The sequence below is a fragment of the Salmo salar genome, chromosome 02, assembly GCF_965601325.2.
Source record: "Salmo salar chromosome 02, fSalSal1, whole genome shotgun sequence".
Lineage (NCBI taxonomy): Eukaryota > Metazoa > Chordata > Actinopteri > Salmoniformes > Salmonidae > Salmo > Salmo salar.
This window is the reverse complement of record NC_138292.1, coordinates 57,965,185-57,987,895: the sequence shown is the minus strand read 5'-3', so window position 1 is coordinate 57,987,895 and position 22,711 is coordinate 57,965,185. Positions and strand designations below refer to the sequence as shown.

The 22,711-nt window shown below is 41.7% G+C and overlaps 1 protein-coding gene across 4 annotated transcripts; it reads left to right on the top strand.

Annotated features, from left to right (window-relative positions):
- The first annotated feature begins 507 nt into the window (after window positions 1-507).
- LOC106587535 (myomesin-2) lies at window positions 508-21,728 on the top strand. Of its 4 annotated transcripts, XM_014176016.3 has the most exons (37): window positions 510-639; window positions 1,831-1,957; window positions 3,185-3,280; window positions 3,911-4,046; window positions 4,281-4,435; window positions 5,624-5,716; window positions 6,928-7,016; window positions 7,220-7,264; window positions 7,766-7,930; window positions 8,192-8,353; window positions 9,018-9,159; window positions 9,568-9,767; window positions 9,914-9,967; window positions 10,856-10,983; window positions 11,232-11,415; window positions 12,277-12,451; window positions 13,815-13,936; window positions 14,549-14,736; window positions 14,994-15,120; window positions 15,287-15,462; window positions 15,689-15,803; window positions 16,049-16,208; window positions 16,303-16,409; window positions 16,510-16,554; window positions 16,674-16,810; window positions 17,131-17,275; window positions 17,611-17,670; window positions 18,025-18,092; window positions 18,371-18,484; window positions 18,707-18,794; window positions 18,919-18,957; window positions 19,371-19,476; window positions 19,743-19,906; window positions 20,068-20,104; window positions 20,324-20,346; window positions 20,429-20,484; window positions 20,669-21,728. In XM_014176016.3, the coding sequence occupies exons 2-37, from the start codon at window positions 1,854-1,856 to the stop codon at window positions 21,155-21,157; spliced, it is 4,494 nt and encodes a 1,497-aa protein (XP_014031491.3). In that variant the 5' UTR covers window positions 510-639; window positions 1,831-1,853; the 3' UTR covers window positions 21,158-21,728. The 4 variants fall into 4 exon arrangements, with proteins under 4 accessions (XP_082821539.1, XP_014031491.3, XP_082821528.1 ...); XM_082965413.1 differs by lacking the exon at window positions 1,831-1,957 and having other exon boundaries at window positions 508-639; XM_082965402.1 differs by lacking the exons at window positions 510-639; window positions 1,831-1,957 and adding an exon at window positions 2,461-2,552.
- The last annotated feature ends 983 nt before the right edge of the window (window positions 21,729-22,711 follow it).

The window sequence follows — 22,711 nt, the reverse complement described above, 5'->3', positions numbered from 1 at the left end:
TGGCAAGTGTTTGGACCTGGGTGGGAGGCAATCTTGAGAACCCTAAAAAGGTCTCATAAGCTTAACAGTGTTAATATCACACAGGAAATAAATCACGTCAAATGTAACTACTGTTGCAGAAAATGATAGTTAATGGTGTCAGTTTGTAGAGAGAAAATAATTATTAGGAAATTGGTCAAACCAATTAAAGTGGGAGTGAGCAAATCACCTTCAAGAGAGCTCTCCATTCGACCTATACATTCGGTTGTCATCTTCTCAAAAACAAAAAAATAGGCTAAAACACATTTTTATATGCCTATTACATTATTGACAAAATAAAAAATCACGAATCTTTTGCAAGGAAAAACAGTCTATCCAAAAATAACCTGTTGAAAACTCGACGAAATTGACGCAAATATTTGTGTTAATTATTTGACAATTTCAACAGCCACCTGCCCTCGTCAACTTTGACTGAAAGTGTTGAATGGGTCAGAAAATGTTGGTAAATGCTATATATAGTCATAAGTGCATCCATACATGGGGTGGTCGGGGAAAGCCATTCCTTGAGTGAGAGGGTAATAGTTTTGTTACCATCAGCAAGTGCCTCCCAAGCGGCATCAGGCTCGTCTGCTACCGTTTGCGCTGTTTTAATCTCAAGGGGTGAGTCGCGTTTCTATCTGTTATTTTATCATAATTACGTCGTTATAAATCCAACATTTTTATTTCAGGAGAACCTTATATTTCCAGTACATTAACGTTGGTAATGGTCATACATGCAGGCTAAGTGAAAGAGTGACAGATTTACATGTCAGGAGTTGTTTTGGGGATAGATAATTTGTCTCCAGTGAGGGATAAGGGGTTGTGTTGGCATTTATCTGAAGGCAGTTACTTTGACTGTGCACTAATGGCATGCCTTTGAATGAAGAGGTCGCTGAACCTATTTTCTTGGGTGCGTCAGTTGGCTACCTAACTAATGATTTTATATACCTAAGACACGTCCTGGAAATCTGGATAGTGTACTGTATAGGGAGGGTACATACAACGTTGAGTATTGAATTTATTTAGAGGCAGTTGAATAATGAATGTATTGATTGATCAGGATGTTGATGACCTGTCTTATGTTAGGCCAATTTATTTTTTAACGAGTATTGGCCTACATTCAGCCAAACGTGCAGGCTGCTAATTTTCTTCTGTGGCTTTTGACTATATTTCTCCAGTGCATTAGCCTTCAAACTTCTTTCAGCTATTCATAGATGAGCTGTGCTCGCTGTAAGGTGAAATATTTGAGGGGCTGACCCATGTTGATATGGTGGTATGTGGAGGCAACATTCATGGCCCCTCTTAATTAAACCATAAAGTTATGCCTGAACATGTAATTTGTGGGATAAATATCATAGAATTAGTATGCAAGGGAGAAAATGTGAAAGATATATTCTCTGGCAAAGTATTTGGAGTTTCATGGAGAAATAACAACCATTGCGTATCAGTCCTTCGACAGCCATTGTGAGGCCTTCAAAGACAGAGATAGCCTGTGTGCCTATAAGTACGGCCGCTGCAGCTAGGCTAGGTTGTCATTAATTATGTGAAAAGTTGATAGTAATAGGTAATATTCATGTACTAAGGCTTTGCAGATTCTCATCAACCGTAGACAGTTGACAACTATAGTTTACAATAGCAGCGTGAAAGCGCTAAATGGGAAGCCATTATTGTGTCTAATCATGCTAAAAACATTGATGTTAATATCGAAAACGTCATTAACACAGCAAACCATCTCCAATGTTCAGTTGCATGTGAAGTAAAGGTAAACAAATCCGTTTCCCTCCTCCCTCTCCTACCTGGTATTGTGACCAGGTTTCTTTTGAAGTGTTCCAGCCATGGCTACCAAGGTCATGCATTTTAATCAGAAGAAGCATGTGAGCCACGTCAGCCATCACAGCTCTCACACTACTAAGCATGTTGTCAAGGAGCACTCTTCAAGGTAGGGGATTAGTGTTATTGCTCACCTGCAGCACTATAGAAAGCAGTTTTTTGGGCAATACAGCAGCTGGAGCACAATAGTGTGGATGTACATAGTGCTGGTGTAGAGGGAAGTGGAGTGGACAAGAGATGGTCTCCAACTTCAAATGTCCACCACCCCATGCTGATGCTATGCGGCTTGCGATAATGGATTTTGCCTTGTTTTAGGGTCGTGGGGTCATAGCAGGCCACTAGATGTTGCTTTAGCGCTCCTCAGACCACCACAACCCTTTGGTGGTTACGCCATCAGCTGTGCTTCAAATTGCAATTCCAAGGTTATAGGAGTCTGTGGTGAGCTGAAGTGGTGGCGTTCAAATGGAACTGTACCCAAATGAAGCCTCAAGCTCAGAATTTGTCACGCTGCAAGCAGAAGCCAAAGTGTTGGGACCTATTGACCAGGTCATAGCAGGTCGTGACGTCGATGTTGTTATGCAACCCATGTCTAGTGTGCATGCCACTGCTTTACTGTGCCTGAAACATATGCTGAACCCTGTTCTAGACCCCAACCCATCAAGAAAAAACTATCCAGTTACTGGACTCTTTACGAGTTATATTTGGTAAGAAATTAAAGGGCAATTCTGTAACTTTTCAACCTCCTATTCATAATTTCCAGCACCAAACCAGTGTCCATATATGTGAAAACATCACGTTTCTATGATCTGTAGTTAAAAAGATAAGAAGGTACAAAAAACAATGTTTCTCTATGACATCACAGGGTAGGCCACAGTGATTTTCTAAACCTGCAATGAGTATCTAGCCCAAGGGAGGGTATTTTCTTGCTCCTCACGTCACCACGAATCTCATAGTGTTTGAAAATCCCTGTTTTTAAAATGTTGAACTTTTGATGATGTCATCGGTAGACGTTTTTAACTTTCAATTTTTTTCTACAAAACGTAGAAATGCGCCGTTTTCACATATGTTGACACTGGTATTGTGCTGGAGATTGAAAATGAGGTTGAAAAGTGAACTTTTGTCCAATACCAATGATCTCACTATCTAAGTGAAAACCACTAAATGAATTGCTTTATTAGCTTTTATGTCCCTTTTTGGTTTTTGATATGAAGTATATTCTGCAATTGTTTTCACATTTTAAAATCACAGTACCACCACAACAGTGCTGGCACTAAGTGTTTGTTTATCTTCCTGTCTACCTGTTCTAATGACTCTAACGACTGCTCTCTCTCCACAGGAAATCCAGCTCTAAGTCAGTGAACCAGGTGCATCACACCAACGCCACAGAGGCTATGGCTGAACCAGTCTATACAATGCCGGCGTTCAGGCAGAGGTGTGTCCAATAGGACAGTGTCTCCCAGCAACATTGGCCCAGTACAGAAACAACCCCTAGCTCTTCCCCTAGACACTTGTGTAGATCTGAAAGGATTCGATAGGTGTAAGCAATTTGGCAAAATCTCCACCCAACTAAGACGGAACTACTACCATACCTATTCAATTCTTTAAGGTTTACATGAAGTGCCTAAGGGAAGGGGTTAGGGGTTGTTTCTGGACAGGGCCGATATGTCATGCTGTTTTAGGTGTAAGGGAATATGAACCACAGTCAGAGCTGACTGCAGGCAAAAACTAGCAGGAGCAACTATGGTGACTGAAAAGCACAGCAAATATGCCAAATTGTTTCCTGGTATATGTGTTGCATTTCATTATACAGCAGGGATCATCAACTAGATTTAGCTGCGGGCCGATTTTTATATCCAACAATGAATAAAAAAACAATGAAAAAAAGCAAGCCCCCAGTTGTGGAACCCTGTTATACAGGATGAGTTGGTTAGATGTTAATAACGGACCTATCTGACCTAACACTGGACAATATGTTGAAGTGTTCGTCTGCTGTTGTTGTTTTTTATTAAACACTGTATATTGTAAATAAATGCTTAACTTTCCTGCTGTGGAATATGTGTAGGAGCGCCGATGAGATAGAGGAGTACCAGCGAGTGTCTACTCATGTTGGGAAAGGACTTGCTTCAATTCAGAAGGAGCTCCACAGGATGAGAGTGGCCACAAAGACCCAAGTGGAGAATATTGAGATTAAGAGAGAGGTAATACACTGGATTGTGGAAGGATCATGTTATATACAGTGCTGCTGACACAGGATCATATATCATTGATGAAACCCTGTGATTTACAAATACCACAGTTAAACAGATATGTAATATTTGATAGCTTTTTGCCTATAGTTTCTATTATCCTATTTCTACCTGTACTAACCTTATCACTGCTGGATGAAAGGTTCCCCCTCATTTGCTAATGCAACCTATACTGCCTCTCCTCAGGTGCAGGAGATGATGCACAAGAAGGTGACGTCGAGTACGGAGACTGACAAGGCCCCTGAGTTCCTGGTGGCTCTGAGGCCCCACACTGTGTGGGAGACGACTCCTGTCAAGCTATTTTGCACCGTAGACGGTCACCCCAGGCCTATTGTCAAATGGTTAGGAGCGCTCGCCTCTTATTGAACTACTGTTGTACTTCATTATGTATCAGTTTCCATATTGTGTATGCATCTGGTAACCACTATGATTAGCCATGTAGTCTTTGAGATGTGACATGTTTTACCAACAACTTAGCAACTGCTTAATTTATATACAGACAGTTTAGAGACATTTGCCTACGATGGATTAGAATGCACTTTTAATTAGCATTTACCTGCAGTTGTGGTTGTAAACTGGTTATAATGACATAATTTCAACCAGATTTGTCCTCTGGGACAGTACTGGCTGGCCTTCATTATGATGTCTATTGGAGCTTTTTAGTGAGGTTTCCTCACTTTATGGGTCTCATTAGCGCTATGTTAATGATCACATTAGCACTAATTACACCGTCTCTACTTTAACAGCCAGCACCTCGGTCTTGTCTATTGCTATAAATGTCTCTGCATATTTCAATGTTTATTGGAGGGACTTCACAGATATTTAGGCTATATTTTGTTTATGTTTCCTGTCAACGGCCTCCCGAGTGGCACAGTGGTCTAAGGCGCTGCATCGCAGTGCTAGCTGTGCCACAAGAGATTCTGGGTTCGAGTCCAGGCTCTGTCGCAGCCGGCCACGACCGGGAAGACCCATGGGGCGGCGCACAATTGTCTTAGCGTCGTCCAGGTTAGGGGAGTTTTTCGCCGCCGGGTTTGTCCTCATCCCAATGCGCACTAGCGACTCCTGTGGCGGGCTGGGCACAGTGCACGCTGACACAATCGCCAGGTGTACTGTGTTTCCTCCGACACATTGGTGCGGCTGGCTTCCGGGTTAAGTGGGCGTTGTGTCAAGAAGCAGTGCGGTTGGGTTGTGTTGCGGAGGACGCACGGCTCTCGACCTTCACCTCTCCTGAGTCCGTACGGGAGTTGCAGCGATGAGACGGGGCTGTAACTACCAATTGGATACCACGAAATTGGGGAGAAAAAAAAAGGTTTCCTGTTAACACGGTCTTATTAGAAATGTTGAAAATAGTGACTTTTAACCATTTAACCATAATGTCAAATATGCTAACATATTAGTTATGTCAAAATTATGCAATATTAGTTATATGTCACATAACAGATGTGTTTAAAACACTTCAGTACTGAAAATTCCATCAATATTGAGGTGTAAAAGAACCCACTTACTAATTTGATGCCTTGTATTTTCAGGTATAAGGGAGGCAAACCTGTTGACCCACTGAGTGCCCCAGGAAAGTACAAGATTGAGAGCAAATATGGAGTACACAGTCTGATTATTAGCAGGTACTGTACCTCACTCTAATTCACTGTCTCTTTTCATGTTAATTGGTTTAATTTGACCAAGGTCAAGTTTGGGTTAATTTCAACTTGATTAAGGACATGAACCGAAAATCAATTCACATACTGTAGTATTTGAAATCATTATTACATACATTAAATTGTGTTTCATTTCTTGAACTTACTGACGTCAAATGAAATTGTCACTTGCCTTGTTCTACTCTATGAACAGGTGTTGTTTTTCCACTTGTCAGGCGGTACCCATTGTCCCCCTTTGGTTGTTCCCTGTTGCCAGTGGAAGTGAATGGCACCCCAGTGAAACTGAAGGGGGGAGGGGGGTTGTTGCATTTCCTATTTAGTCTAAAGCCAGCTCCGCCTCTAAAGACAGCCTGCATGTCGCTGGCCCGCCCGGCCCTCGTCTTCAAGACGCCTCAGCTGTTCACACCGAAGTGCTGACCTCCGTGTCATTTGATCCGTTCATTCCTCCTCCCCCCTCTCCCTCTCTCGCTCTCTGCACTGAATCTCTCCTACGTCGTCATTACGTTACTGGGTCAAATAGGAGACCGCAGTTTAAGTTAGCCCTTCCCCCCCCTCCGCCCCAACACGCTCTCTTTCATACCCTTTTCTTTTCCTCTCTTGATCAATTAGTTGTCTTTGATAACATTTGAAGAGAAAGAGAGTAACAGTGGGAATAAAATGGCCAGAGATCCATATCACCCCAGCTGGGAATATGGAAAACGGATCGTTTTTAAAATAGTACTTCCAGGGTGGACGGTCACATTTCTCCTCTTCTATTCTCACCCTCGGTTTCTCCTTAGGAATGTCTGTCCTCACGATGTACCGCCTTCTTAACGCCTTCTGCTGCTTCAGAACGTCGCCTTCTGTTCGACGGCGCTCTCAAGCCATGAGATCACTTTCCAAAACGCAATGTCTCCTTCTTCTCACTCATGTCGTCAAACAGTCGTCCTTTAAAAGGCATGAAGGTGAAGGGGAGGATGTTATGAACTAAATCCATTTCTTGGATGTTACACAGTCCTGAAGTCATTTAACACAATGCCAATAACCCCCTATGACATTAACCGTTTTTAACCAATCAGAATTCAGGATTAGACCCACCTGTTGTATAAACAATGATAATGAACAGCACAAAACACAGGTAACATTTATTTGAGCCAGTGAAATCATAATATACTAATATCTAATTTCCTTCACTTTAGGTGTGTGGTGAGTGATACTGCGGAGTACAGCGCCGTGGCAACGAACTCCCATGGCTCAACTACAAGCAAGGCCTCTGTCACTGTCAAGAGTGAGTTTCTCTCTCTCTCTCGCGCTCTCTCTCTCTCTGTCTTTGAAGTATTTGCACTGAAGGATTTGAACTGCTATTAAAAGTTCCCTCAAATGTCACTCTCCAATGCAACAAACACCCATAGTATATGAATATGAATGAAGGTTTTCATTTTTGAAAATAATGTTCCTTCTTCCCTTTCTAAAAAATGTTATTCCTCATAGGACCAGCAGGAGGAGCCTATGGGTCCTGCCAGCTTTTTGGTCAAGGTGAGAGGAAAGAGTGGATTGAGGAGGAGGGTGGGTGGAGAACCAGCCCAGTGCTGCTGGAGTGGGGCCCAGACATGGCAGGCTTTGCTTGAGATCAGAGTCCACAAATAACAGTCTCTATCTAAGTGGCCTGATAAGCACTGGAAACTATTGTGAGCGTGACTTTGTGTTGTTCTGGCCCTGAGACAGTCAACGAATGAAAACAAGGGGTGACTTATATTCAACACACACTGAAAGACCTTACAATGTCACAATACAACAAACTTTTACGAACACATCAACCATGATAATATTGGATTGTGCTAAACTGGTTGGTTTACATATCACACTGACATTTCTTCCTTCACAGCTGCATAATATCTGTATGTATTATATCCTGATATAGGTATATGTTGTTTAAGTGTTTGGTTAACACAGATCATAGCAAGTACTATAGGGCATTATTGGTATACTTGAGATGTACTAATATATTAGCATGTGTTGTCCTTGTCTTCTCCTCAGTGCCCCACCTGACTGTGATCCACCACAGTAAGCTGGAGATCACCATGCTGGATAGGTTTGGAGTGTCGTTCGGAACAGAGGGAGGTTCCATTAGTCTGGTGTGTACCATGGTGGTGGTCCCTGATCTGCCCAATGTACCACCACTGGCCCAGTGGTACAGAGACGGTGAGTGAGTGAACATTACTCAATGGTACATCATCACAAACAGCACCACACAGGAAAGCCATACAGTACATTGTGTAAAAAAACACAGTGCATCTTAATTCACAGCACATGTCCGTACAGCGCAGCCCAGCGTATGACATAGAATGAAGCAACAGTTTTTGAAAACATTCTACAGGTGCTATCCATGTTCTTACGGTCAACTCTCAACAACAACGAACTACTCGATAAAGTGTTGTTTTTCCGTCTCTTGTTGTTGATCAGATAAACTGCTGAAGGCAGGGAAGTTGGCTGAGATTAAGGTTGGTGGGGGCGCTGCCACTATGACTTTGTCCCACCTGGCCAAGGATGATGAAGGTCTGTACACCCTCCGCATGTGGACGAAGGACGGCACCACCGAGCACAGCGCCTACCTCTTTGTGAAAGGTAAAGTCATATGGTCTTATAATTAAATGATAATATTATAATTTGACAATTAAGCAGAATATACTCTTAGAAAAAAAGGTGCTATCTAGAACCTTAAAGGGTGCTTTGGCTGTACCCATAGGAGAACCCTTTGAAGAGTCCTTTTTGGTTGCAGGTAGAACCATTTTGGTTCCAGGTAGAACCCTTTTGTGTTCCATGTAGATGGGTTCCATGTAGAGCCCTTTGTACAGAGGGTTCTACATGAAACCCCAAAGGGTTCTACCTGGAACCAAAAACGGTTCTCTAATGTGGAAGAACCCTTTTGGAACCCTTTTTTCTAAGAGTGTAGAAACAACATATTCATATTTGAGAAATATTATTTAATGTTATACATTAGAAAGGAAAGAATGTTTACTATAATTCTATACATTAGAAACAATACCAGGTTTGAGGTTTGTTGTTAAGAAACATTTAGTGATAAATGACACAGTTCCAACGGGCCCTTTAAACTTCAGGCCTGACTCAACACAAAGATATGCTCTAGGCATTTTACATACTGTATTCAGTTTGTAATCCCATACATATTTGCATGTGTTAACCCAAGTGACTTATTCAGTGTTGCCACTTTGTCTCCTTATTCTCAACATTCCCACTTTGCTTTCTTGTTCTCTTCCTTATTCCCCAGATGCTGCTCCCTCTGTGGCCGGAGCACCTGGTGCACCAATCAGCGTCAAGGCGTTTGACATCAACTCGGACTACGTCCTGGTTGCCTGGAAACCCCCCAACACCACCAATGAGGCTGCCATCACCGGATACTTTGTGGACAAGTCAGTTTTTGTAATTTAGGACCTTACGTTAGACTCTCCCATACAGAATCTCCAACAATAGTCAATAAAAGCAGATTTGATTGTAGTTGTTAGAAGATGCAGAAGACCTAAAGGATGGCCATTGAGAGTGTAAGACAGTGGAGTGATTGTGAGAAACTTCACGGTCACATGATGTTTCAGATCTAATCTGGTAGAGCAATTGATTTTGTAGCAATTGATTTTGTGAAGCTACCGGATCTCACAGAGCCAAACAAAGACTTGTGACAAAGGCATGCAAATTAGATTTCTAGATAAATGACTGATGGAACTACAAACATCTGCAGTACCATTGTTGATGTCCATTCAGACCAGCACTTCCACACTTCAATACATTCTATGGTTTATGATGTAATTCCTTCTCCTGTACAGACGCGAGTCTGGTAGTGCTACCTGGTCCCAGTGTAACGACGCCCCAGTGCGGATCTGTAAGTACCCCGTGCACGGCCTGAGCGTGGGTCACGCCTACCACTTCCGGGTCAGGGCTGTCAATAGTGCCGGGATCAGCAGACCGTCCCGGGAGTCTGACAAGGTGACTGCCCTGGACCCAGCTGAGCGAGAGAGACTGCAAGGTACATAACCACACACAGACTCATGATGTCTACTTGAGTGCATACTCAAAGGACATCTTTTGTATTTATATTTTGGGGTGAAATATCAGCCAGCAGATGCACCTTTGTGTCATACATGACGTTTTTGTTTTTTCCTGTCATAACAGTGATTAAACTGGATGGGAAACATGAAGTAGTGATTAAAGATGATGACCTGGAAGGTAGAGTATGCAAACAATGGTAACGGACCAAAATATTGTGTTGAGTCTATTCTATTCCTCTTGTCTAATAAACAAAAACACTGGGTGACAAATGAACCTTCCACAAAGCATTAAAATCAACATATCCACAACATTTCCATAACTGACCAATATCCATCAAAGCAAATACCTGTTGAATATATTGTATCGTCAAAAGCCCTTACAATATACAATACTATACACATTAATATATGTACACATAAATACTTGTGTTCTCAGTACCTTAAAGGAGAAGTTGAAGGATTTCTCTCCTTATTGTGTCATCATTATTAATCAATAAACCCTCACGCTTCCTGCTCACCTCCTGCTTTTAGATTGGATTTTGGTATTAGTAACAACTCTAATGATACTAGTCATATTAATATCAAAATTCATAATAAGAATGAATAAAAACAACTTTTCTAAGCAACTTCATTGACACCACTGGACTAACAGTAAGACGAGCACCATAATAAATAGGCAACTAACCAGCCACCTCTTTAAACTTAGATTTAATGTTACATTTATTTTCCTTATAACTTATATCCTTAATTGTTCATATCCAAACATCATCCTTTGCGTTGTATAACTTTTAACCCATCATCTAACTCTTGACGCAAACATTGTAACTAAAACGATCTAAACTAACCCCAAATGTAATTCCATAATAATAAATAATAATACACTGGATATCATAAGGTGAATGCACCAATTTATAAGTCGCTCTGGATAAGAGCGTCTGCTAAATGACTTAAATGTAAATGTAAATACTAAATGAACCCCAAATGTACTTTAAAGTTGATATAATTATTATTGATCAAATAATACGTGTTATGAAGTATTGTTCAATGCCATTCAATCCCAATATAGGTTACGTTACATTGCCGGGGGAGCCTACAGATGTGCATGCCTCAGAGATATTCAAATCATATATCGTGCTGAGCTGGAAACCCCCCAGCCCTCGTGGACGGGCACCACTGTGGTACATCATTGAGAAGGTGTGTGGCTGCTCCTTTCCCCTTCCCATCTACAGTATGTAGATCTCTCAGTACAGGAACTGTAATAGATGAGACAGTCCATTTATCTTTTCACAACTGTCTAAAGTGCAGTAATATTTTTGCAAAATGGCAGAAATAACAGCTGGCAGGTATGTTGCTAAAGGTAATTTTCTAATGAGATTAGGGATTCGATGATGTTGTAGAAGGCTTTACCTTTCATTTGCCTTTCCGTCCCAAATATCCACTAGTCCGTGTCAGGCACTGGGGCTTGGCAGAGGATCAACACAGCAGTGAAACTGCAGTCCCCTCGCTACCCCATTTTCGATTTGGAAGCCGGGAAAAAGTACCAGTTCCGTGTGTATTCTGAGAACTTGTACGGGGCCAGCGAGGCCTCTAAGCCTACAGAACCCATCGAAAAGGTGGATGAGCATGGTAAGAGTGGGGTTTAGCACACACGCAGGCACACACACACACAGAGACGAGTACACACACAGAGACGGGTACACACACATACACACACAAAATGTATGATGCATGCATTTACAAACAGTGACAGTCAAGGAATCCTTCCAATTCTACTTTGATAAATGAGACTCTGTTTAACATATGTTTCAGGTAGTGAGCGGCCTGTTGGTATGTACAATATAAAGCCCAACGTTTATCCCTTATTTTAAACACACTGAGATTTATGTCATGTGACTATCACATTCCTGTAATGTCACAATCACAAATCGTTTTTTCACCCTTGTTCGTATTTTGGAGAAACTAACTACCAACGATGATGGGCATGATTAAGTCACAGCAAATCCTACAGTATCCTCACCCTAACGTCACAATCCCAAAATACGTTTCGTCCCCACAATATCCATGATTGATAATGGTACACTCTTGTCTTGTCTGACACGAACTCCCTTCATGAAAGATGCATGACATCATGTATCACAACTGAAAATAATGCCCCTGTCATCCCTTGCTGAAGGTATGTTCTGTGGAATATAGTCCACAGGTTTACAGAATGGTTGTGTTCATTATTATTTATATTTCTGTATCTCCTCATAACATTGCACCAAGATATCACGTCACATCAGGTATGTTATCCATAATGAGAAATGCTTTATTTTTCCCGTCTTAAATGTAGGTGTTTATAAATGATGACGATCATTTATTTGAAGATTTATAATGAAGATATGTGTGTTTTTCTAATTCCTAACCCCTTTACTCTGTTACTGTGTAGTAATGATACATCAATTCAATATCTCCAGTCCCCAACATGCATGTGTTTTGCCTGTGTAGGTGTTCCCTCCGCTCCTGGTCAGGTGGTTGCCACCAGGAACACCAAGTCCTCTGTGTTTGTGCAGTGGGACCCCCCCAAACACCCCCACCACCTCATGGGGTACTACATAGATGCCTCTTTGGTGGGATCCAAGGCCTGGGCCCCATGCAACCACAAGCCCTACAAGCACACCAGGTAGCCATTTAAACATACGTTTGTCTACTAGTTATCTATTCAAGCTAAAGCAGTGATTTAATATTAGATATGTTATTAAAGGAGATGGGACAGTGAATGTAGTGTGACAGGCCTCTGTCTTGAGAATAATCCAGAAATAAAATCTTTGCAAACGAGACACTGATTTGGCAAAATCCAGACACCTACAGTGCCTTCGGGAAAGTATTCAGACCCCTTGACTTTTTCCACATTTTGTTACGTTACAGCCGTATTCTAAAATGTGTTAAATAAAAACAAATCCTCAGCAATCTACACACAATACCCCATAATGACAAAGCAAAAACAGGTTTTTAGAAATTTTAGCAAATGTATTAACTTATTTACATAAGTATTCAGACCCTTTGCTATCAGATTGGAAATTGAGCTCAGGTCCATCCTGTTTCCATTGATCATCCTTGAGATGTTTCTACAACTTGATTGGAGTCCACCTGTGGTAAATTCAATTGATTGGACATGATTTGTAAAAGGCACACAACTGTCTATAAAAGGTCCCACAGTTGACAGTGCATGTCACCGCAAAAACCAAGCCATGAGGTTAAAGGAATTGTCCGTAGAGCTCCGAGACAGGATTGTGTCGGCACAGATCTGGGGATGGGTAACAAAACATTTCTGCTGCATTGAAGGTCCCCAAGAATACAGTGCCCTCCATCATTCTTAAATGGAAGAAGTTTGGAACCACCAAGACTCTTCCTAAAGCTGGCCGCCCGGCCAAACTAAGCAATCGGGGGAGAAGGGCCTTGGTCAGGGAGGTGACCAGGAACCAGATGGCTAGGAGGCCAGCATCCCGGAGTCGCCTCTTCACTGTTGACGTTGAGGCTGGTGTTTTGCGGGTACTATTTAATGAAGCTGCCAGTTGAGGACTTGTGAGGCGTCTGTTTCTCAAACTAGACACTCTAATGTAGTTGTCCTTTTGCTCAGTTGTGCACCGGGGCCTCCCACTCCTCTTTCTATTCTGATTAGAGCCAGTTTGCGCTGTTCTGTGAATGAAGTAGTACACAGCGTTGTATAAGAGCTTCAGTTTCTTGGCAATTTCTCTCATGGAATAACCTTCATTTCTCAGAACAAGAATGGACTGACGCGTTTCAGAAAAAGTCCTTTGTTTCTGGCCATTTTGAGCCTGTAATCGAACCCACAAATGTTGATGCTCCAGATACTCAAGTAGTCTAAAGAAGGCCAAAAACAATTGTTTTCTTTCAAAAACAAGAACATTTCTAAGTGACCCCAAAGTTTTGATCGGTTGTGTATATTGTCCAGGTCTTAGAGTCAGCAATACTACCTTAAATTCAAGACGTATAGATGATCATGTTTCATTTCCCTGTTTTAGGTTTGTGGTCCATGGACTGACCCCGGGGGAGACCTATGTGTTCCGTGTCCAGGCTGTCAACGTCTATGGACTCAGTGATGAGTCCCAGGAGTCTACTCCTATTGCTGTGGAGCCCGCCCTCAGTGAGTATCAATAGAATATTGCCATATGAGAAATGCAGGATTGCCATCAATTAATACAATTGTATTTATAAAACCCTTTTTACACCAACAGTTGTCACATACAGTGCTTTACGGTAACCTTATCTAGACCCCCAAAGAGCAAGCACTATTGCCTTACTATGAATACTTAACTTTGACTATTTTCCTTTTGTCCAGTGCTAAATATGAAGGGTTTTATTGTTTCATCTAGAGAGGGGAGTGGAGTATGGTATGTATTAAGTTGTTCTGTTATCTAGGGGTGTTTTAATGCACAGTTTTGCTCCTGAACAGGTTCACCACCAGACTTATTCACTGTCCCTTCCCCCAACTTTTGCTGTATCTGTGCTCTGAACTCTTGTCAGAGTATCACAGTATTATCGTGTGTTTCCTTTCAAATCACTCACCATACTGTACATACAGTTTCACCACTACATATATCACTGTATAACAAAAAACCCTCATGCAACTGTATGACAAACCCCATATAAAAAAAAAAAAATCTATGAATTTTCACATCAGTTTGAAATGAACAACTGGTCAATTTTACATGATGGAAAGGTATTCTGAATTTACCTGTGTGACTCTGTGCCACAGCGACTCCCAGTGCACCTCATGGCATCACCATGCTGAGCTGTGACGGAGCCTCCATGATCATTGCCTGGAAGAGCCCCAAGCACTGTGGTGGCTCCAAGATCAACGCCTACTACGTCGACAAGCGTGATGCAGACACCCTGGCCTGGAAGGAGGTCAACTCTGCCCCTACCAAGACCAGAACCTACACGGTACGTAATGTGGTGTCAGAAGTGGCATCTGATTGGGATAAATAGGTTTGCTTCTTCATACATAATGGTTTAATAACTGCAGTGTTGATAGTGTGAATGGTATGTACTCTTCCCTCTGCATCTAAATAATAGATTAGATCTATAATAAAACTTTGCCATTCAAAATCAATAGCAAATATGTAGCTACTTGTAGCAACACTGTTGAAAATATTGGATATATTTGTGTCCCTGTCTCATTATTGTCCCCTTCTCTTCAGGTCGACGGTCTGACGGAGGGAACCTTCTACGAGTTTAAGGTCCAGGCTGGGAACCTGGCAGGTGTGGGCGTGCCCTCTGCTCCCAGCACACCTCTGAAGTGTGAGGCCTGGACTACCACAGTACCTGGTAAAGTAGCCATCTTATTATGAGTATGTATTATCATTAGTATTGTGGTACTGCATAATGTCCCTGTTACTTATTTAATTTGAAATGAAGTTATTTTAATTTGAATAATGTTCCAGCTATGGGCAGTGAGATTGTGGAAGGTTACTGTTTGACCTTTGACCTTTAGGTCCAGCCTATGACTTGGCCCTCAGAGAGGTCAGAGGTGACTCCCTGGTCATCCTGTGGAAGGCCCCTGTCTACACCGGCGCCAGTGCCGTCACTGGATACATCGTGGAGATGGCCAAGAAGGGCCATCACTACCACCCCCTGAATGAAGAGGCTATTGGCCACTGTTACCTGCAGGTAAACAAGCAGCTACAGTATGTATACCTGCAGACATGATGATTCACATATTGCATCTAAACTGGTAATATGTGTGTGTAAAACTCCAAAATGTAGCTTGAATCATGTTTTGATATAGAAAGGTTCATTAAATTTCATGTTGTGCTCATGTAACTCAAGTTAGGATTCAGTCTACAATGAACAATGTAATGTTTAATGGATGTAATGATTTGTTGGCGCTGTATAGGTGACTGGTCTGGAGGCAGGAGCAGAGTATACGTTCAAAGTGAAGGCTGTCAACGCTGAGGGAATAGGAAAGGCCTCCCAGACATCTGAGCCAGTGGTTGCCAAGGCTCTGCCAGGTAATAACACTTATATGACAACTGTATGACATTTACTGTATGACAACTTCAGTCTGATATAGCCTGTTGGATTTGTGTTTGAACGGTTTTGGTATAGGAACATATGTCACACACACCTCCATTGGTTTTGAGCAGCATTTTCATTAGCTTTTGGTTTGAACAGTTTTGCTGATGCATAATATGTACATTTCCTCTCTACCACTCACCAATAAAGGTTATTATTTTGTTTGTTTTCATGTGTTAAGGCACCCAGGAGATCCAGTGTGGAGTGGATGAGGACACTGGTGATATTTTCCTGTCATTCGAGGCCTGTGAAATTTCTGAGACCTCCAACTTTGCTTGGTCTAAGAACTACAAAGAAATCAGTGACTGTCCAAGAGTCGCCATAGAAACTAAGGGCAAACAGTAAGTGTTTTTTTGTTGTTGTCTTTATTGACCACACAACCATACTAAATATTTTTGTCAACATCATTTGTCTCAACATGTATTTCTTTTCCAGCTCTAAGCTGACTTTCGTCAACCCAGACGTGAGTGATTTGGGTGCCTTCTCTGTGGTTGTGACTGACACTAATGGAGTTTCTGCCAGCCACACCGTGACAGAGGATGGTAGGTTTGGATACGCCCCTAGACTCAGATTTAAAAATATACATATGTTTCTTGTCAAAGTTTATACCGATATTCTTCATTCTTGAATCTTATCTTGCAGCCCTGAACACCATGCTGGAACTCAGCTACAACATCAGACATCCAAGTGAGTATTATCCTTCAATATGCATCTTTGTCAGGGGTGAAGTGTCACATAGGAATCTTTTCACAGTACCACAACAAATATCCCTTGAGAATTGATATTTTCTTTGTTTCTTTGTCCAGTTGTCCCACTGAAGCACCAACTGAACTATGAGGTTCTAGAGAAGGGCCATGTGCGTTTCTGGCTGCAGTGCCTCAAGATGTCACCCGCCGTCACCTATAGGTTCATTGTCAACGACAAGGAGGTCACCAGCAGTGATGTAGGTGCCAAACCGACAACCTCAAACATTGCTTTTTAATCAAGGAAAAGAAAGGTGTGCTATATGGCACACTTAACAAAGCAACAGAAAAAATATTCAAAAATGCATGTAAACATGATGCCTTTTTCTGTACTCTGAATTTCACTGATGAATTGAATTCAATAATATTTTGTTCATCCCACAATGGGCAATTATGCAGTGTGAATATACATAACAAATGACATAATCACATGAAACATATAAACAGTGAAACATGAAGGTAGTAGTTATTAGGAAACATGCCTGATGTAATGATGGTATGTGTTTTGTATGTGCCACAGAGCCACAAGATCAGCCATGACGTGAACACCGGGGTGATCCAGATGACTGTGGATCACTTCTCCAAGGCCAACGAGGCCACCTACACCGTCCAGATCCACGACGGCAGAGCCAAGAACCAGAGCTCTCTGGTCCTGGTGAGAGATGGTGAGAGGGGATTTAATATACAGTACGTCAGACCTGGGTTCATATACTATTTGAAATTATTTCAAATACTTTATCTGGGCTTGATTCAGTTTCCCGGCGCAATAGAACCAATAGAATAATCAATAAAAACCACAAACTCTGCCCATCTGGCAATCCAGGTAAACTAAAGCAAACACTAAAAGGATTTGATAGAGTTCAAATAGTGTTTGAACCAAAGTCTGATATACACATATGATAATAGTAAGCATTTTCTTCTTTACTGTAAGGCTATGGTCCTAGAGTGTAAGAGGTTGGGTATTAGGTTAAGTACTGACGTTGTTGTGGTCTATTCTCAGTGTTCAAGGCTGTCTTGAAGGAGGCTGAATTCCAGAGGTCCGAGCACATCAGGAAACAAGGTATTCTATCCTAGTACACAGATGATTGATGGCACATATTTGATCGATTAGTATGAAGGTTTATGTGTAGTTTGTCAACAAGAAAGTGAAGACTTTGTTGTCTTGATATCATACATTAGTAATGAGCTGGTCTGTTAGTTTGATTTTCAACATTTCAGATTGCGCTGTAGATAAAGTTTGTACTGGTCCCGTGTGTTTCAGTTGGTAGAGCATGGTGCTTGCAACGCCACGGTTGTTGGTTTGATTCCCACTGGGGACCCGTATGAAAAATGTATGCTAAATTACGTAAATGTAATAAGGTACTGTATATTGTGATAATAGTTTTGAAAATGAAATATTTATTTTCATGTTTAGGTCCCCACTTTGCTGAGTACCTTTCCTACCATGTGGATGACGACTGTACTGTTCTGCTCGTCTGCAAGGTAACAAACACGTTTTCTAGGACCTGTTATTGTGGTTACAGATATCAATTTACTTCAGGTTGAAACTGTGTACACATTTGTAATCATTGGGGCTTTGCTGTTTACCCATTTAAATTGTTGGGAGCATATATAGTTTTTGGGACTACGTTGTGATATAGTTTACTCTCTGTTAGTCAGCACCTCTACAAACATGTTTGGGTGTGCTTCAGCTTCAGCTTTTTACTAGGCTCTGCAGTTTTAAAAGTAGCAGGACAGATTGTATTCTGTTTGTGTCTCAGGTTGCCAATGTGAAGAAAGAGACTGTGTTCCACTGGTTCAAGGATGAGGAGGAGATTGTTCTGGAGACCCCTCCTAACGTGATGTCTGGATCCGTTGCTCTCCCCATCTCCTTGGTAACTACTGCTGTGAACCTTGAAAGCAATGACTGCACAAGGAATACAACTGCTCAAGGGAACTCTGTTTTTTGCAGACATTTTCTTATATGAATATTGACCCTATTTTTCAATTTCCCACAGTATCGTTTTTTGTTCCAAGATCACGATACTATCTAAAATATTGCACGATTTTTCTGAATTGATCATATAATCTCAGTAAATAGTACCTTTTTTCTTCAGTTCTCCAGAAAAGACCAGGGCCATTACAAAGCTAAACTCAGTGATGACAGAGGGAAAGACACTTCTGTCTTTGACATTTCTGGCCAAGGTACACTCCTGCTCCAGGATCTCCACTATCTATAATCTGATTATTGATACAATATAATTTCCTTTGTCAGGACATATTGAAAATTAATTCCTCTTTCTACAAATATTCTGTTTTTGATTTGCAGTATTTGACGATATTATCAACGCCATTGCCCACATTGCTGGTAAGTACTTTGTATCAAAACACCTGCTGGGAAAAATATTGATGTTCTCCTTTGCATTGTTGTGGTTGTGAAGGTACTTAGTATTGCTGTGACGGCACTTAGCGTTGGTGTAGTTGTAAAGGTACTTAGTGTTGGTGTGGTTGTGAAGGTACTTAGTGTTGGTGTGGTTGTAAAGGTACTTAGTGTTGGTGTGGTTGTGAAGGTACTTAGTGTTGGTGTGGTTGTAAAGGTACTTAGTGTTGGTGTGGTTGTAAAGGTACTTAGTGTTGGTGTGGTTGTGAAGGTACTTAGTGTTGGTGTGGTTGTGAAGGTACTTAGTGTTGGTGTGGTTGTGAAGGTACTTAGTGTTGATGTGGTTGTGAAGGTACTTAGTGTTGGTGTGGTTGTGTCTCTGCCTCTCCTTTTCCTCTCAGGGTCTTCTGCCTCTGAGCTGGTGCTTCAGTGTACCCCAGAAGGCATCAGGCTCCAGTGCTACATGAAGTACTACACAGAGGAGATCAGGACTGCCTGGTTGCACAAGTACGCACATCTCATCACCTACATCACACTCAGCAAGGCCGGTTACACAGTATGCAGCCATTTTGGAGATGAGATTTGAAGGCATACTTTAACCTACACCAATCAGTGGATGTTTCGAGATACTATTTTTATTTATTTAAGTTTACACTGTAGGGTAGATTTGTCTGTTGGTTTTAACTTAAAGTATCCATCCTTTAAATATAACTGTGGAAAGACAGTAACGCAGGGTTTAATTTAGATGAATAAACCTGACCATGTCCGTTTAGGGATAGCAAGATCTCGTCATCTGAGAAGATGAGGATCGCCGGCACAGCTGAGATGGCCTGGATGCAGATCAGGGAGCCATCAGAGAAGGAGAAGGGACACTACTCCATCCAGATTATGGATGCCACCAAGTCCCACACTCGCACATTCGACCTCTCCGGACAAGGTTAGCATTGCGAAAGAAAAAATCCCAGCGGGCAAAACGATGTCTCAATGTTGAAATCATGTCATTACAACCAGAAGTTTTGACCACTAGGATTGTTTTAAATTGCACTTAGCTTGTCTTTTGTAGATGATGTCTTATCATGTCAATTTGTCTTTTTGTAGCATATACCGATGCCTATGAGGAGTACCTGAGACTCAAGTAAGATACTTATTGCTGTGTTTTCTTCTTATGGTTTTTCGTTCAAAGTAGTTTTTTTTTTTTTTTGCAAAATGCAACACATAAAATAACAATCAAAGAATTAAACGTTCCACAGGTTTTATAAGGCAAGAATTTGTCCTCATCGTATACACACTGCCAAATGTTTTGGTAATACACCAAGTCCTTGATTTATAACAATGTCGTTATTTTATCTTTCAGGGCTGCAGCCTTCGCTGAGAAGAGTGAGTAGACTATATTTACACAATACATATTATCCTAGTGATTACGTGATAACAAGTAGTAATTGACTGTTCTAATCCTCAGACCGTGGTAGAGTGGTTGGTGGTCTGCCGGATGTGGTCACCATTATGGAGCAGAAGGTGGGATATACTATGCACTCTGAACAAACTTTATATCATGATGATATATGCTTGTATAAGATTGTGATTGTATTGAAAATGCATGGTCTCTTGTAGAGAATTGCGTGCATGTTCAAGAGATCTTTCTCTCTGACCTCTATCTCTCTGACGTGTGACCTCTCCACCTCCCTCTGTCCACCTTCAGACCCTGAGCCTGACCTGCACAGTCTGGGGTGACCCCAGTCCAGAGGTCACCTGGTTCAAGAATGAAAATGAGGTAGTCTCCACTGAGCACGCCAAGATAACACTTGAGGCCAATAAGTTCGCCAGCCTCACCATCACCACCGTCACGCCCGAGGACTCCGGCAAGTACAGCATCAACGTACGGAACAAATATGGCGGGGAGTTCGTGGAGATCACCGTGAGCGTCTACAAGCAAGGCGAGAGCCCCCCCGAGCCCAAAATGGGAGGGAGAGGAGCTACACCTGCACCCCTGGCCTCCAAGGCCCCTGCCCAAACCTCCATCCCCCAGACCCCCACCCCGTCCCTTAAGTCCCCCACCCCGTCCCTAAGGTCCTCCACCCCAACCGCCAAATCCCCAACCCCCACCCCTAAGTCCCCAACCCCCCCTAGGCATGTTAAGTCGCCCAGCCCTGCCAGATCTCTCAAGTCACCAACCCCCCCTAGAAAGTAACCAGGGATATTGATGCCTGAGAAGGCTTGAGGCATTTCCTGCTACTGATTTATAGCATGAGTTGAGTGAAACCAGAAGCTGTTAAATGAAGGTGTCCATTTTAGTTGTCATATGTCATATAGCTTGGTCACTGAGCTTTAACATGCAAGAAATGTTGAAAAAATAAATGAACAGAGTAGATGTTAATCATTAAAAAAAGCTGCACCTTCCACTATACTGTACTATATAATGGAATGTCTGAAGACCTGGGATGAGCCTGCCTAAAGTGCCAGGTTGGCAGGGTTTGTGCCAGGTGGTGCCAGGTGAGCGGAATTTTCCATTGCAACAGGCAAGCTCAATCAAGCACAGCTAAAGTATTTGAAGTGAATTCAAATGGTATTTGAGCCCAGGTCTGATTGTCTGTGTCCATTTCTCTGTGGATGGTGAATAGATGTCAGAGAGTGCAGACGGAAAGACACACAGCCAGTGCCGTCCTCACTGCAGTCGCTATGCCAGGGAAGTTACGTTTGTCTGCACCGTGTTGCATTTCCCCCTTTGCTTTGTGTTAGAAATAAACCTAATTTATCACCTCTGTTGTCTTTTCCTGTCATTCTTTCTTTTTATTTCCCTCACTTGTCTCCTCTCACCTCCTAATTGTCTTTCTTTTAAGGAAGAACCTTTTAGTCATTTACCAATAACTTTAGACGATACGGACTTCTGTATCGCACAATATCCTTTTGATATTCTCCTCAAATATGTTTTAACAACATGTTAAATATTATACAAATGTACACTCCACAAAATAGGTCATATTTGGGGTAACATCACTACCTATAAAGAATACTACTGTGTTTCCTTTCACCCAAACAAGATACTACTAGCCTGACTTCCAAACCTCTGAAAGGTGAGGGAGGGACTCAAGTGATGTGTTTTGTCAAAGTGGTGAATGGGGTGAAGATTGCAGTAGGTTTGATCTATTAACATAAAAAAACTCAAATCCACACCCATCATTGACTGCTCACTTTTTTATTTGAGTCATTCGACCGCGGTGCCGGTCAGGGTTGACTTGCTGGCTGTGATTCACAATGTTCAACTTACTGGACAATTTAACACATTCAATGGGATTTTAAAAGCTGAAAGAGCTGGCTCTCATTGCTGACCATGAAGTAAGTCTAGTTTGTTGACATTATGACATTCAATTGAGTGCAAGGCCTCTTTTCTGTCTTTCTCCCCTGAAATTTTCAGAAAGATTTGAAAATATCCTTTGTGGTGTACTGTCTGTACTTGAATTTCCACACAGGTGGAGTGTATTTTCTACAAATGTACTGAATGAAGAATGTCTACACAAACATGGTAAAATCAAACAGTTATTGGAAGTTTCACGTGTTAGTTTGTGAGTCAACTGTTTCACTTAAATGGGTTTGGCATTAGGTTGTGGCATTATACACAGTGAAGATGAAAATAGTACAAGTCACAATTTAATCAGTTCTGTCATAACGCATAATATATTGTATATTTTTTTAAGGTAATAACCCCATTCTACATAAATCAGAGATCCTCTCAGGGGGAAATCGT

What these genes read in the sequence shown, in the direction of transcription:
- LOC106587535 (XM_014176016.3), top strand. Translation starts at nt 1,854, where the DNA reads ATGGCTACCAAGGTCATGCATTTTAATCAGAAGAAGCATGTGAGCCAC. An exon ending in CCAAGACCAGAACCTACACG is followed by an intron (nt 14,737 to 14,993) that starts GTACGTAATGTG and finishes CCTTCTCTTCAG; the next exon opens with GTCGACGGTCTGACGGAGGG. An exon ending in ATAGAAACTAAGGGCAAACA is followed by an intron (nt 16,209 to 16,302) that starts GTAAGTGTTTTT and finishes TTTCTTTTCCAG; the next exon opens with CTCTAAGCTGACTTTCGTCA.